Here is a 16,972-nt window from a genome sequence, read left to right as displayed (position 1 = left end):
GTCTCTATATATATTATAACATCATTGGTGATGAACATATCTTTGAGAATTATTGTCTTCTATTTTTAAATACATATCTATGTGGTATTTTACAATCTAAGAAATATAAACGAAAAACAATACTGATCAGTTGTCAAGCATAACCAGGAGGTATAACTCCGATATAAAATTGGTACCGAAATATTGTAACGTCATATGATTGCCTAACTATATCCACCAATGAAAAACTCTGAAAGTCTATGGAATAAACTTTCAGAGTTTTTCATTGGTGTATAATATAATAAGTAGGCTCCGAATGAGAATTTTACTGTCTATGTATTGGCATATCTATGGTTTTTTGGGGCCAATTTGTTTCATACAGATAGCCCGAAGATATCGATTTAGTGAGTGGTTTATTTATGAGCACAACATAACAGTCATCTGTTATGCTTATATTTTAGCTAATTGCACTTGAACCAAAAGTGTAAACGGGACAGGTATCGTGGCGTTTAACGGGGACCATTCAAATTTCAAAATCAGTGTAAAAAATTCAAAATGGCGCTGATCATTATTCATCGGTCATCAAGTGTGACAAGAGCTTGAAACCACCTAACTTAAGGCGATGCCATACGTAGTAATGCAAAATCATGTGTTTTTGTTTTGAAAATTTGGTCGCCTAGAAATATTTCAGATGCTTTAATTAAATACTGCGAGTAGAATACATCTTGACCTTTGAAATAATCGAGTATTTTTTATACAGGGTGTCCGGAAACTCGTAGTACAAGCGGGAAACTGGTGAATCTACATCACATTTGGAGTCGATTTTGTAGTATATATTTTTTTTATTTGAGCTTTCGTTATCGAGTAAATCGAGTTTGAAGTTGATTTTTTTTTTTTTTTTTTTAATCAAATTAATATAAATTATTACTGAAGATCAAAGTACCCAAATAATTAAAACTATTTAAAAGTAAAACAAATGAAGAAACTCGGATTTGAAGCATTATTTTGAAATCACCCTTCATTTAACCCGGTGTAATCATAAAATATTTCTGCTCTGCAGGGTTAAAACATCTGTTATTCAACCCTAAACACCAGAAAAAACTTTAACCCTAAAATAGCCGAAAAATATTTTTTTTTTGTTTTTTTTTTTTTTGAAATTGCTCAAATCAAAAAACTTTATGTTTTTTTGGGTTCCCCATGTGGTGTAGATTCTCCAGTTTCCCGCTTGTACTACGAGTTTCCGGACACCGTGTATAAGTCTTTTTATAAGCCAAGAAAAAAATAATGTATAGGCCTTTGAAAACTGCTTTAAAGTTCAAAATCGCCTACTTGCGAACCCATTTACGGTTATGATTTTATTGTATAATGTGGCAATTAAGTTATTTATAAAATGATAGAAAAAAAATTAAATATTTATGCCTGAACATCCACAAAATAAAATAAAAGGCACTTTTTGGCCAAGCTTTTTTCTTGCATAAATCAAAACAGGCGCATGGTGTTAAGCGGGAATTTAAACCTTATCGCCATCTACGTAAGGGTTGTTATTGATTAATTTAAAATATTACACGACGTAGTGCATCACCTTAAGGCAGAAAGGCTGACGGTCCACAGTGGAGTTCTGGTATTAATACTGAAGTATGGCAGTGAGGCATGAATCTGGCTGATGAAGGATACAAATAGTTATGAGATTTGTTATGAATGAGTGACTTGGTTCGAATGTGATGTTAATTGCTAGTAATATTAAAAACATTGCAATACATATGTTAAAAATGTACGAACCATTAGCAAAGTTCACCACCAGTTACTTTATAGGCTCCTGCCTAGCACCTAGCGGTCAGAGGTCAAACTAGGGCTAACAGATAAAACAGATGTTTTGCTTTATCAATTGTTTACAATTAGCTTGTCAATGTGTGTTACTTGGTTAGATTATAAAAAGCCTCGCCGACTGGATTTTTCACTTCTTCTCTCCTATAAAATAGTAACAAGCAGTCATTATGATCTCCAGACCATTTGTAAAAGTGTTTTGTCCGGGTAGGGAATAATTTAACTCGTTGTAACATTAAATAAAGTAAAAATGCAGTTTTGTGCAGTAAAAACAAAAACCATGCGTCTCTTATTGAAGACTTCATCAAGCCCAAACAAATCTTAACAACATTAAAGTAAATTATTTATAATCACCAAATTTATAGTATTATTCAGGAACATTACAATTATATCTAATAAGTACATAATAAAGTACCAAAAAAATAATACAAATTCATATTATACTAAGTCTTTCTCACTCCCTAACATTACTGTTAAATTTAATTATTAGTTGATTCTATACTTATTACGTAGTTTCATTTACCTATACTAAAATGCAATATTGTGCAATAGTCGATCGGAGTTTCAACGAAAATAAGCACATTTCCAAAAATATTTCCTATCTCCTTCCCCTCCTCAACATTCTTCAGTTACGCAACATTCCCCAAATGGTTGATGCCTGTAATACCATTGGATCGTAACGCCATTTTCACTTATTACGACTCACCTAGCGATAATGTAACAACTAAAACTGAAAACAATGAAAACTGTAACAATGAAAAGTATAACAATGAAAAGTATTTCAGTGAAATGTGTGACGTAAAGTATTACAAATGAAAAAGGTGACAATAACAATCGCAACGACTAGAAAAATATCTTGAGTAGAGTAACGTTACAACAGTGAAACTATCTAACTTCGGCCAAATTTCTAGCCGAAATTTTTTTTTTTTTTTAAATGAAAGACAAACATTCCCTTGTTATGAATAACCTGACATTATTTAACCTTTTGAACGCGTTAATATGCTCCGTTTTATCTATACCCGTACGCGGTACATATTTTCAAATACCTATGCATGCAATTAAATGTCAAATTATAGCATTCTGGCATGATTTATTGGACTATATAGACAGAACAGATTATTCTCCACAATATGAAAACAAATCCTCGTGTGTCAACACTCTTAGATGTTTATAAAAACAAAAACATAAAATTTCATACAAAGACGTACCGTATCTTTTGAATGTGGTCCCGCCATTCATTCGGCGTCATAAATAAACCACTCTCGGTGTGTGTGTACTTAGGCCACTGTGTTTATAGACACAAGTGGGACACCATGATCACTTATCATTCTTAGTTATGAAAAGTTGTGAATGACAAACTAGTACTAACGCCATCCGTTGACAAAAATGTAAACTAAAGGACTAAAAGGCGTGAAGAGGCGCATTTGGTTATCGATCTTTTTTTATGAAATAAAATTTTATTTTTGAGAAATTCTTGTAGATGTCAGCATCGTGATAGTTCTACAAATGTCCAAGTGAGCAAGAAATACATTTATGACGAAAGAGAGCGGGAATATCGGCTGTCAAAGTTGCCGTATCAACTGTTGATACAGCCGCGTGTGAGTATAGACTTTTTGCCGTAACAACAGTTGATACGGCCGCGTGCAATGAGTTAAAAATCTCCTACTACCACCAAAGTAAGTGGAAAATGTTGATTTTTCGAAGAAAAAATCTTCATCAGGCTTATCACTTTGTGATGTCATTATTTATTTATTAAAAAGACAAATAACTTTGTTTACATCACTTTTATTTATATACACCATCTACATGTTTCGTGAACGATGTTCACATCATCAGGATTAAATGTACACTAAAGTTAAAAATTAATTATAGATCACCTAGGAGGGGTATAAAGAAGGGGGAGGGTTAAGAAGTGGTAAACTCCCACTAATAATAATAAAAATAATAATTGGATAGTTTGTAGAGCGCCGTTTTTGTGAAAAATCACCTCAAGGGCGCTGTACAATTTATTTCCTAGGATCTACATTTGTTATTTAGAAAAGATACCAAAACATACCTACCTGGCAAGTCACTTCCGACAAACACACTTATATTAAAAAGTTTATGCTTATAAAAGATAGAACTGCACGCAGAGGACACTATATCAAAAAACACTGGTCGTCGCATGATCTTAAGTCTGCTATAGTTTTTATTTAAATTTAAATGTATTTTAACTGTCTTAAAAGCCTACAAATTGTTAGTTGTTGTCATTTTTATTTATTTATTTTTAATTATTATTTTTATTTATTTTATTTTATTTTTAGTATTTTTTACATTTTGTTAATTTAAATTGCCGTCGACTGTGAAAGTGGAGGTTTCTGAAATTATGGATACGACTGTCTGAAAAGGTGCGTTTTAAGTTTAGACCTAAATTCTGTCGAGTCTGCGATCATTCTCAAATCATGTGGCAGTCCATTCCAGGCTTTAGGTCCTGACACGGCGAAAGCACGCTCACCGAACTTAGTATCTGGTGTGCGCTTTGGTTCCTTCAACCTTCCGATAGCTGATGACGTTGCTGACCTAAGGGTTGACTGTCGGGAATTGGAATCTTCTGGAATACACAATTCTGATAAGTAAGCCGGAGCCATTCCGTTAAGTGACTTAAATACCATCCAGCATACCTTGAACTGGATTCTTTCAGGACATTTGAGCCAGTGCAGATTTTTGAGATGCTCTGAAATGTGGGAGTATTTAGATACTCCGGTGATAAGCCTTGCCGCGGCGTTGAAAACGGATTGTAATTTGTTGATTTGACATTTGGGGAGACTTGCATATATTCCGTTGCAATAATCTAGACGTGAAACAACATAGGAATTGACAATTTAGTCGCCTCTGTTGGCAGGTTTCTCCGCACTGCTTTAATTTGCCTTAATTGAAAGAACCCCGTGCTTACAGTTCTGTTCACCTGAGTTTTAAGGGAAAAATTAACGTCCAGATTGACACCCAGTAATTTGATGCACGTTTTTGGAGTGATGTCACTTCCGGAAATGGTTATTGGGGAGTTTTCAATGTTATGCTGACGTCTGCTTGTAGCAGTCCACAGAAACTCAGTCTTTGTGGGATTCAGTTTCAATCTATTTGAGGTCATCCAGCGAGTAATTGCTTCTATACACTCAGTTATACGAATTTTTAGACTGTTTATTTCTTTTGGTAAGCAGTAAAAATAAACTTGCTGGTCATCAGCGTAGCAGTGAGATAGAAGGCCGAATGATTCGATTATTTTAGCGACATCATTTGTGAAGAGGATGAAGAGTAGTGGGCCCAGAACGGACCCTTGGGGTACTCCAGATGAAAGGGTTGCATAATTTGATTGGTTTTTTCCCACTTTTACGGCTTGTACACGGTTGGCCAGGTACGATGTCAGCCAGGTCTTAACATCACAGTTTAAACCAAATGATTCATCTAATCGTTTAATAAGAAAGTCATGGTCAATCGTGTCAAATGCAGCACTCATGTCCAAGACTGAAAGAAGTGCCAGTTTACCCGACTCAATGGCAGTAGTTATGTCCGACAAAACACGTAGTAACCCGGTTTCTGTGGAGTGGAACCGTCTATATGCAGATTGGTATTTAGTTAATAATTCATTTGAATTTAAGTGACATATGATCTGTGAGGCAGCGATTTTTTCTAATATTTTTGATATAAAAGGCAGATTTGAAACGGGTCGGTAATTTGAAAGATCTTCAGCGTCCAGTTGTGGTTTTTTTAATAATGGAGTTACGATAGCTGATTTAAGGGATTTTGGAAAGTCACCCGTGCTAAGTGACTTATTGAAAAGATGAACTAAAAAGGGAGCAATTTCATTGCAACACTATTTCAGTAGCCACGTTGGAATAGGGTCGAGCGAACACTGCTTGTTCGGTGAAGTAAGAATTAATTTCCTTACTTCTTCTAGGGATGTAGGTTTGAAGGCAGAAAGGTTTTCTCTATTGCATTTAGTAAAATACGGTGGTGGAGCGTAGGTTGTTAGGGCTCGTATTGACTCAATTTTGTCAAGAAAAAACTTGGAGAAGATTTCCGGAGCTATGTCGATTGTATTTGGTGCATGGACATCAGCAATGACTGTCTTAACCGAGTTCCAAAGACTACGTGGATTTTGACGCTCTGAAGTGATCCTATTTGTCCAATATTCAGACCTTTTTGAACGGATTAAGATCATGTACTCTTTTTGAGCCTGTATCCAATCGTTCCGTGATGTAACCCCCGAGTGTCTGTAGGACCTCTCCAATTTACGCATCAATCTCTTCTGGCTCCGACATTCTTCGTCAAACCAGGCATCGGATTTTCGTAGACGCCGAGTTTTTGTAGAAATTGGAGCATATGTATTTAAAAGGGTTGAAAGGATGGTGTTATAATCTGCTGCTAGTTTGGTTGGCGACTCTGTTTCCCATGCGCTATGTGTACAGAGCGGAGAAGCTTTTAGTTCTGACAGGAAGTCGTCAAAGTTAAAACCGCGCCATGCTCTTGATGTGATAGTAACGTAAGGAATTTTCGGTGGGTTAAAATCGATTTCTGCGCGAATAAGTCGATGGTCTGATAGTCCTACATCCACACTATCCGCTACCCACCACTTCTTAACCCTCCCCTTCTTTCTACCCCTCTTCTCCATAGGTGATCTATAAATAATTTTTAACTTTAGTGTACATTTAATCCTGATGATGTGAACATCGTCCACAAAACATGTAGATTGTATATATAAATAAAAGTGATGTAAACAAAGTTATTTGTCTTTTTAATAGGAAAATGTTGCTAATAATTATCACTGCATTCTTTCTCCGAACTTACAACATATGTTTCAGTTGATCTGTTCATTGATTTTTCACGGTTCAACCACATCGACCTCCTTATTATTAAATAGATTTCCATATCGATTCCCATATATTCAATTGAATTCTCAAGTTCTACATCGATCTTCTTATTATTGAATTGAATTCTCACGATTCTACCACATCACTCTCCTTATTATTGAATTGAATTCTCACGATTCTACCACATCGCTCTACTTATTATTGAATTGAATTCTCACGATTCTACCACATCGCTCTACTTATTATTGAATTGAATTCTCACGATTCTACCACATCGCTCTACTTATTATTGAATTGATTTACGATTCTACGACATCAATCTCCTTATTATCCTTTCGTCTCTGAATGCATCTCCTGATGAACATGCCCAGCCAGACGAGGAATACAATAACGCCGAGGATGACATAGCAAACTGCGTAGGCTCGGTACTGGTCGCGGATGCCGAGCTCCATGCCGGACTCCGAGATGACGACCAGCGTGAGAATGGACTGCAGGATGATGGCCACCAGGGTGTTGATGCCAAACACGAGGCCAAAGCAGCTGTCGTACACGAGGTTGCGGGCTATCTCAGCGCTGAAAGTAATGAAAAAAAATTTATGAAATTAGAAAACATTATAAATACTGACTTTATGGAGCAAATAATGTAAATTTTCATTAGGTTAGGTTTACATATATTCTCCAGCTCTGTGAGTCATAGGTTAGTATTAAATGTGAAAAAAATATATTAAAGCTTAACAAGTTTTGAAGGTGGATGGAAAAAGGGGGAACTAATTAATGAAATATTTTTAAATCAATAAACAAATAAACTACCCCAGTGACTGGATAAGCAATGTATATATCTTATGTATCTTTCCATGAACTATTTTATGTTTCCATTAGTAAGGTTTTCACATACACGGTAGTTTATCAATTGAACAAAATTTTCAACACGTTTTTTAGTCAGGCTGTAATTGTCTTTACATTGTCTTCATAATATTTGCAAGTTGATTATAGCTCTGTTCTGTTTGTTCTTTTTTATCGCTTTTCTTCAATGTTCTATTTTGTCACTGTTCTGGAATCACAATATCGTCGGCTTAATTCGTAGAATGCGTAACTACCATTTGTCAAATTTTAGAGGGGTCCTAAAAACATTGTACACAGTGAAAAAAAACAGACAGGTTAATATTTTTATTTACGTTCAGAACGTACCATAATTTTTCTGTATTTATTTTGGATATTTAAACATTTGTAATTTAAGACATTCTATTTTAAAACGGAGTTAGGAAGTTTACTTAATTCAGCAAAATGGCGGCATGGACATTTTACTAATTTTTGTTTAAAAACAAAATGGATTATTTTTACGAATTTACAATTCTTACTATTCGAAGTGGGACTAATTTTAACACCAAATGGTATTAAAAACTTTATTTTTTATTTTTATATTAACTCAACACAGGAGGCCCTGAAGAAAATAATTTCCCTCAGGGCCTATGTCATCTTTGAGGATGCTGTGTGGAGGGTCTTTTTGTGGAGAGGAAGGAGTGAACATGGGTCTTGAAGAGTCCCATGTTGTAGGAGGGAGGAAACACAGAGGCCGGCAGTTCGTTCCACAGCCGAACTGTTGAACTTAAGAACGAATCGTAGAAGCGACCCGTTCTCATGTGACAAATGTCAACCGTGTACAAATGTTGGGCGCGCGTTTGGCGTGTATCCTGACTACGCACCGGTGCCGAAGGGATCAATGACGCTAGATCCTCAGAGCATCTTCCATTGTAATACCGATAGAACAAGGACGGCATACCTACCTGACGCCTGTGCTCTAAAGATTGCAGTCCGTTTGTTAAGATTGGGGAATCTATCAAACGGACCGCCCGTTTTTGCACAGAGTCAAGGGTTTTTTCAGGTATTTAGGGGCTCCGGACCAGAGATGGCTGCCAAATTCGACAGTAGGGCGCACTTGCGATTTGTACAGGGTCAGCAGTTGTGTACTATTAAAGTATCTGCGGGCCCTGTACAGTACGCCCAGCTTCTGAGAGGCCAACTTTACTCAGGCTTCGATGGAGCCCCCGTACCTGAGCTGGTCACTTATAGTTACACCAAGCATATCAATGGAAGGCCTGTTCGGAAGATTGCTTCCGTTGAAGGAGACTAGATTATCATTTGGATCCCTTTTAGACGTAATCAGACAGGATTGGGTCTTTGAAACATTAAATTCGACGAGATTAGAGACTTATTTTTAAGAAAAAATTTACGCAATCTACGAATTAATCAAACAATAATAATAATAATAATAATAATAATATTTTATTCCAGGATGTGGGGAGGTTTGTGCAATCCCACACGTCCCATATAGATATACATTTTTTTTTTGTACAATAGATATAATAAATTATCAAATAAGGAAAACTATGCAGGGTGTGGTCTTGAGTGCGCTTGGGCCCAGCGCTCACTCAGGAGTGGCGCTTGGTGCTGGTAGGCTGCGGTCACCAACGTATTGGCGGAGGCCATTAGCCGCATCCTGGCTCCAGTGACCCGGTGTCTCATCAGGCCGGCAAATCCATTCAGTCCTAGTTCCGTGAACATTGTCGATGCGCTGCTGTATCTTCGGTATCCAAATATTATTCTACAGGCGTCATTATATTGAATTCGGAGTCGTTCCATCGAGCAAGTTCGGTAGTAACACCATGTCTCACACGTATACAGGCCAGTACAGAATGCGTTGAACAGTATTTTTTTAACGGTATTGCTGCATTTGCAAAATCTGCGGGCAATCATGTTAGAAACTATGCTAAGGCTTCTCCTTTGTCGTTCGATATCGCCATCATCCGATAGGTTTTCATTAATAATGTGCCCCAAGTATTTCACGTTCGAACATGTATTTATTTTTGCCTCGTTAAGGTATACGGGGAGCATATTACTTGTATCTTGACTTTTTCCGTGGTTGAACGCAATCAATTCCGTCTTCTTCGGGTTGTACATCATATTATGCTGTTTTCCATATTCTTCACAAATGTTTAGGAGTAATCTTAATCCCTTGATCGACGGAGCTAGGAGGATCATGTCGTCCGCGTAGCTTATATGATTCATACATATACTGTTAACACGACAGCCCGTTCTGATGTCCAGGCGACTTGACAACTCGTCCATGTATACATTAAATAGAATGGGGGACATACACCCTCCTTGCCTTACTCCTGACCGCAAATATATCGGCTGGGAGTATGTACTTGCCCACCGTACAACATTTTCTTGCTGGGAGTGCCATCGGGATAGTATGTTTATAAATGAGGTAGGTATTGTCGCGCGTCGGACCTGGGGGGGCCCTGACTTTCCCTCGGCCAGCTCAGATGCGGGGGCATGAGACGTCTCTCTCATAGTCAGGGTTCGGGGTCAGCGCGAGGCTCAAGAATCCATATCCCACCGTCTACACAAAACACTCCCATACAACCGCTATCCCCAAATGAAAGAGGTTAGGTTTTTATAAATCAACATTGTATTTGAGCGGCAAAATGGACATTACATGGGTGAATGACAATAGAATACAGGTTGTTACATCCTAACTAGAATTATCATCAAAGGGTTCCCTAATCTCTCTCTGGGAAATAATTAACAGCTCTCTCTAGACCGACAGGCAGCGTGGACGAATTTAGGTTATTAGCGGACACATTCAAGGGTAATAGGAAATGTAAGAGACTCACAGCATGATGTTGTCGGGGTATCCTGTTGATTGCAGGACTGTGCGCCGTGTTTCAAACAAACGGTGCCAGCCTGTCGATGTTCAAAGCGCGACATTGTCGTACATTTGGCTTCTCGACCGAGCGGTGCGAATTGGAACGCGGGCGCCGAAACGAACACACGTCCAGCTAGGTCAGAGGTCGGCGCGTAAGAAGGGGGGGACGAGGAGCTCGGTCGCCGGGGGTGGGGGGAACTGTAGCGGATCTTTTGCGCGTTACGTTTGACCCAGCAACTAGCCTGATAATTCCCGCTACTCAAGTTGGCAACTGTAGGATCTTTGCGCCTAAAATCTGTTATATGACACCTCCCCCCGCGCTCGTAAAAAGGGCGACGTGGTAATGGAGCATCAGGGTTAAAAGATCCTCTATGTGCCTCCCTTGGGGTTTTTTTGACAAAACAAGAGTTGCCCTTAGTTTGAGAGACTTGGATGGCCAGAGAGATGCCTAGCTAAAACATAATGACTAGCTTATGCCATAGGCTAGGTAACAATATTTGTGGGGAGAAATGAGGAAGGGTACATAGCATGTTTGGAGCAAATAATTTTGGGGAGAGAGCAGGTGTGGAAACAACAAGTAAAATTATGCAATTAGAAAACAAAAGACATGGTTATGCAATTGAAAGACAAAAGACAAAATTATACAATTGAAAGACAAAAGGGCATGGTTATGCAATTGAAAAAACAATAGACAACATTATACAATTGAAAAACAAGAGACGGAATGTTAAGGTGTGATTCTAGGGTTTCATTGGTCTGGAAACTAAGTTTGCGTTGCGTTGGTTTTTTGGTTTCGAAGAGTTGCGAAGGAAACGAGATTTCACTGACTCTAAAAGATTACATTATCACTGTAATCTGACCCATTGAGATAACACTCAGGAGTACACTTAGGCCTTGGAAAGAACACTTTGCTTCGTTGTGGGCGTTGATGTTTGCGAAGTGGGGCTGTGGTTTGCGGGGCTGCGGCTATGGTTACAGTGGTCATTGGAGAGAGTAGTCCAGGTTCCGTAGTTATGCCAGTACGAGTCCTATGTGCTATTATGGTGGGCACGGATCGTATGTGTTGGTTATCGGAGCATAATGTAGCTCAGGATAACTTTTTAGAGATGCGCAGTTTGTGTTTACTGGAGGGGCAAAGGGTAATTATGTTTCACCCATGACCTGGTATGTGTCACTGCATGACAGAGCAAGAGACGGTATAACTGGCATTGGCATTGAGGGCAAGAAATTTGAACTCCGGGACTAGCGTGTCCGAAAGGTAGTTCAGAGTGTCATAAAGTATAGTGGGACAACTCGGCTTGCAGTGGTGTGACAAACGTCATACATATGAGTGGTATGGTCTGTGCTTTCAGGAACAAGATGGAACAAGATGGAACAAGTGTGTAGCGAGTAGTAGTCGAGGGGCCTTTGTAACCACAGCGCAGGCTGCTAGGAGGTGAGGCTCAGCTTGGCTGCTGGAGATGGCATCCGCCTGGGCTTCTTTTTAAATCCGGGGGGAATTATTATTAAAGCAAATTTCTTGAAGTTTACCTGCCTAGGGACCAATGAAGAAAAGTTTGGAGAGAAACAAAATGTGTCCAGAAAAAATAAACAAACGAGGTTTAACTGCCGGTCCAGAGAGTGACGAAGAGTGTGAGAGAGAGGTAGAGAGGTTCCTAACTAGTTTTGATTACATAAACATTATCCTTTATTAGGATGACTTGGCGTTTGCCGAATGACAAACTGTCTTGGTTGAAAAAACAACCGGCCTTCTTTGGCCTATGTTAACATACAGGTGGTAACATTTTCGTAGGATTTCAAAGAACAAGACAAAAAAATTCGTGAACGAGTCACGGCAACAGCAGGGAAACTAATTCATGAATAAAGGTTGTCAGAAAAGACAGACGATACGCCAAGTGCGTATCATACATATTCAAAATTCATGAATGTGTTTCGTTGAGGAGAGAAAAAAAAACAACATACGTGAAAGGTGAGGTAGGAAGCCTGTTGGTGACCGGAACAATTACCGATTCGAACTCGAAGTGAGGGCGAAATATGGTCGACAACAGATTTTCCACTTCATACATATGCCTGAGGGCATGGGGGTAGGGAGTGGGAGGAGAAAGGACGGGAATTGAGTTACGAAATTTGCTAGAGACTGGACTAATTTCCAATTCAACCTCTATGTGAGAGTGAAACATATTCAACCAGCAGATTTCCTGACTCTTTACATTTTAATAAAGTGGATTAATTTTAAACAGCATTTGAATACACATTGTACTAAAGAGGCTAATCTTTTGCGTGTATTTGGCAAAAGATTAGGGGTCGTTTTAAACTTCTACATGATTGTGAGAAAAGACAGACCCTAGTTCCAATTTCACAAACCTGGGATTCTTCTTATTCGTTTCCCAGACGACGAGTTTAGTGGTTTTGTGCCCATCGATTAACTCCTGCGGCACTATGCCCCATAATTGACAGTGAAGCTGAAAACTAGTCCTTTTGGGATAGTAGATATTCCTGGGCTTCTTTTCTTTTTGGAAAGCAGCAAAAACAGGAAGTCCACGGGCATTGGCGTTGAGCAAAGAGGTTTCTGTGAAATACTTACGTAGTTCACATATAAAGGTTTGATATTATTTCGTTCGCACGATTCATGGTGAGTATTGTAACGTCTTCACGTATAGTGTACGAGTATGCAGTATATGCAAGGTACAACTCAATTATAGACAGAAGTCAAAGAGTGTAAAAACAGTTCCTTAAAGGAGATGACGATGTCGATATTATGTCGTTCACACGAATCACGGTAAGTATTATTATTACGTCTCCACGTCTCGTGTATAGGGTTGTACACAATTATACACAAAAGCGGTTCTCATGACATGTTAATGACACACGACCAGATTATACACAAGGGCGGTACTCATGGCAAATTAATGTCACACGACCAAATTATACACAAAGGCGGTACTCATGGCAAATTAATGTCACACGACCAAATTATACACAAAGGCGGTACTCATGGCAAGTTAATGTCACACGACCAAATTATACACAAAGGCGGTACTCATGGCAAGTTAATGTCACACGACCAAATTATAACACATGGTTATAAGTATTAAGTAATTGTAACGAACTTCTCGTGTAGTGGTGGATTTTTTAAGGATCTCTCCTATCGCGTGACAATTTTTTTTACATTTAAATATAATTCAACAAAAGCTAGCAGTATCATTTGATACTGTTTGCAAAGATTTGTTAGATTGACTAACTCCGTAGCCTGGAGAGGCGTACGATGGAACAATAGAGAAGATAAACAATTTCAATGTTACTTCATTTGTTACAAGGTGCAAGATGATGGTAGGAGGTATTTCTACTTACATCGTGCGATGGGTGAGAACAGGCCCATAATGGCTTTACATACTGTTCATTGTAGCGTGCAATTGGGTTGCAAACACTTGGTTAAATGGTGAGACAAAGGTTGGGTGTTTATATTATGCAACGATGATCGAACAAAGTCCTGTTGATTTACGTTGTGATATAATTATTTGCGTTCGAAGATCAGGATAACCGTAAGGTTTTACTAACCTGTCCCGTAGGGTTGAAACGTGAGGTACGAGACATACGTGACGTAACAGTAGAGAAAAGAAATCGAGATCTCGTCATACAATAAAAGACCTTAATGGGTTTTACATACTTTTAGTTGAAGCGAGTCCAGTTATGGTATGTGGTTTTATAGGACCGACATTTGGTTTTCTTTTATAAATATAATTTCCCAAAATGGATGTGTCAAAATCCGATTTTTGGTAAATGTGAGCTTGGGTAGGACGCCATCAATTTTTGAAAGGAAAAAATTGAAAAAAATGAAAAAAATTATATACATACAAAGAAGACAATTATGTGATTAATTGCTACTTGGTTCTTGCCTTTGAGACCACTATAGGGTTTTACATACTCAAGGTAACGTTGAATTGGACAAGAAAGAATTAATGGCTGTACTTGACAGGTTTTCTTTTTTTTTTAAAAAAAGGGTCGGTATTTAACACTTTGGAATTTACAAAATCCGAACTCTTTTGGATGGCACTCTTATGAGTGATTACCAATCGTTATTTTACAAGGAACAAAAACAAAAGTGGGGTGGTTCTTTCTAACACGACGAAGGGAACAAAATGAAACGAAAATGGGGTGACATGACATAAACATTGCATAGTGTAGAAGTTGAGAAGCAAAAGCGGGTTCGCGACTTTCCGGCGATTGTAACTCGAAAACGTGTCTCTATTCTAAAATGATCAGTTTCAGAACAGGTGAGAAAATAAAACGTAAAAAGGGAGAAAACGATTGTCGTGAGGGAAAGAACGTTATTACAGGAATAATACTTCATGGTCATAATATGTTAATATACATTTATTTACAAAGGTAGGTTAAAACTCGTTTTTGACGAATAGGTTGACATGTAGTTGACACTTTACACGCCTAATTATGGTAAGACTTCATAAGCTTACAATAGTTTGTGATAATACACAATGGGTTAGTTTAAAGTTGCTGGGGTGGTGGGGCAGTTTCAACTGTCTCCTCACTTCCAGACTTTACAATGTCCTTAATATGGTAATTACCAGTATGTTTGCCAGAGGAGTCGGACAGGTAGTAAACTAAGTCCGATATTTTTCTTACAACCTTGGCCTTGACAAAACGGGGTGCCAGCTTGGCAGAGAAGTACAGGGCTCCTTGAGAGAGGGTGTTATTCCTTCTCCAGACAACATCGCCTACATTAAAAGTGATGTGTTTCCTACGTAGGTTATATCTGTCCGCACTTTTTTGGTGGGCCAGCAATAGGGCATCAGTAACTTCACTATAAATGGCAGTAAGTTCTTCCAAACGATGAGCGTAATCAACGGCAGGATTGCTTGTGGAGGTGGTTGACGTGGGGAAATTCGTGTTCCAGTGCAATGAACCATGTACCACCTGTTCCATACCGTGTTTTAAAAAGAAGGGGGTGTAACCAGTGGTTAGGTTAACAGTGTTATTCATGGCAGCTTGAATTTTATCTAAATTCTTACACCAATTACGTTGGTCTTTGTCAACCAAAATGGCCAGAGCTGTGTTAATAGTCTGGTTATACCTTTCGACAGTGTTATTTTGGGGAGTGTACAAGGTATTATAATAAATATCTTTAATCCCGTATTTAGCAAGGAAATCTTTAAATTCTTGTGCTATAAACTGTTTTCCGTTGTCAACTATTACGGTTTTGGGTGTTCCGTAGGGTATGAAAATGTGTTTTTCCACAAGTTTGACAATGGCGGCGGCGTTGGCTCTTTTTAAGGGGAAGATCCAACAAAATTTGGTAAAGATATCCACAATGCTGAGTATATGCATGTGTCCAGAATAACTCCTGGGAAAAGGTCCGACGAGGTCCATAGATAACGATTGGAGGGGTCTATCAGCACGTTTGGGTTTTCCCATTAGGCCGGCAGGGGGTGCCGTACTATGTTTGTAAGCTTTACATGTTTCACATTTGGAGATGTAGTTGCGAACTTGCTTGAAAAGACCAGGCCAGTAATACTTCAAGGAAATCTTTTTATACGTCTTGAAGGTTCCTGGGTGTATAGAGTCGGGGGCACTATGATTGTTGATGATTACTTGTTTTCTCTTTTCGAGGGGCACAACGAGTTTCCAAGAGTAATCTTCAAGGATGGACAGTGGGGCCTTACAATTGCGATATAGTTGTCCTTCTTTTATAATAAAATTGGGAAACTTTTGTTGATTGTTTTTGCATCCTTCATAGATTTTGAGATACCATTCATCTTTTGTGGATGGGGTAGAGGCAATTGTATCGATGTTTAATGTGGCAAGTTCAATTCTTGACAGGGCATCTGGGACAATATTGTCCGCACCTTTACGGTGGATGACATCGAAAGTGTATTGGGACAAGCGAGAAGCCCAGCGAGCGAGTCTGCCGGAGGGATTACTTAGAGAGATCAACCATTTCAAACTACTATGGTCTGTGACTACAGTAAATTTGCTACCGTCTATGTAACCGCGAAAATGGTGAACAGAATCCAATACTGCCAGTAACTCTTTTTCGGTGATTCCGTAATTTTTCTCGTGTTTATTCAAGGTGCGGGAAAAATAGGCTACCGGGTGTTCGCCATCGGGGAATTCCTGAGTTAGGACTCCACCGATCCCTACGTTAGAAGCATCCGTGTGGAGGGTAAAAGGTAGTTCAAAATTAGGACAATTCAGGACAGGGGCTGTTTGAAGAGCATTTTTTAAAGTCGTAAAAGCTTCTTCGGCTTCAGTAGACCAACGAAAGTTGCTGATACCTTTACGGATACCAGTAATTTTGTTTAATGGGGCCGAAATAGTGGAAAAGTCTTTAATGAATCTCCTATAGTAACCTGTAAGTCCAAGGAAACCTTTGACTTCTTTCGCGTTTTTGGGTCGGGGGAAATTTGCCATTGCTTCCACCTTAGTAGGATCTGTTCTCAGACCTTTTTCGTCGACAATGAATCCCAAATAACGCAGGCGAGACTTACAAAATTCAGACTTCTTTAAATTGATGGTTAAACCAGCAAATTTAAGTTGTTGAAAAACTTTTTCCAGCATTAACAGGTGTTTTTCGAAGGTGTCACTAACGATGATGAGA

At 38.7% G+C, this 16,972-nt stretch overlaps 1 protein-coding gene across 1 annotated transcript in view; it reads right to left on the bottom strand.

Annotated features, from left to right (window-relative positions):
* Window positions 1-970: 970 nt before the first annotated feature.
* Window positions 971-16,972, bottom strand: part of LOC149411645 (thiamine transporter 1-like) — a 50,756-nt gene continuing 34,754 nt past the window's right edge. The window contains exon 7 of the mRNA XM_089646991.1: window positions 971-7,223. Within this exon, the coding sequence (XP_089503117.1) occupies window positions 6,950-7,223 (274 nt within the window). The 3' untranslated portion in view covers window positions 971-6,949. The remainder of the gene's footprint in view (window positions 7,224-16,972) is intronic.

The sequence above is a fragment of the Hesperophylax consimilis genome, chromosome 25 (genome assembly GCF_061612785.1).
Source record: "Hesperophylax consimilis isolate HC1 chromosome 25, BYU_Hcon_1.0, whole genome shotgun sequence".
NCBI classification, from domain to species: domain Eukaryota; kingdom Metazoa; phylum Arthropoda; class Insecta; order Trichoptera; family Limnephilidae; genus Hesperophylax; species Hesperophylax consimilis.
This window is presented reverse-complemented; position numbering and strand designations above follow the sequence as displayed.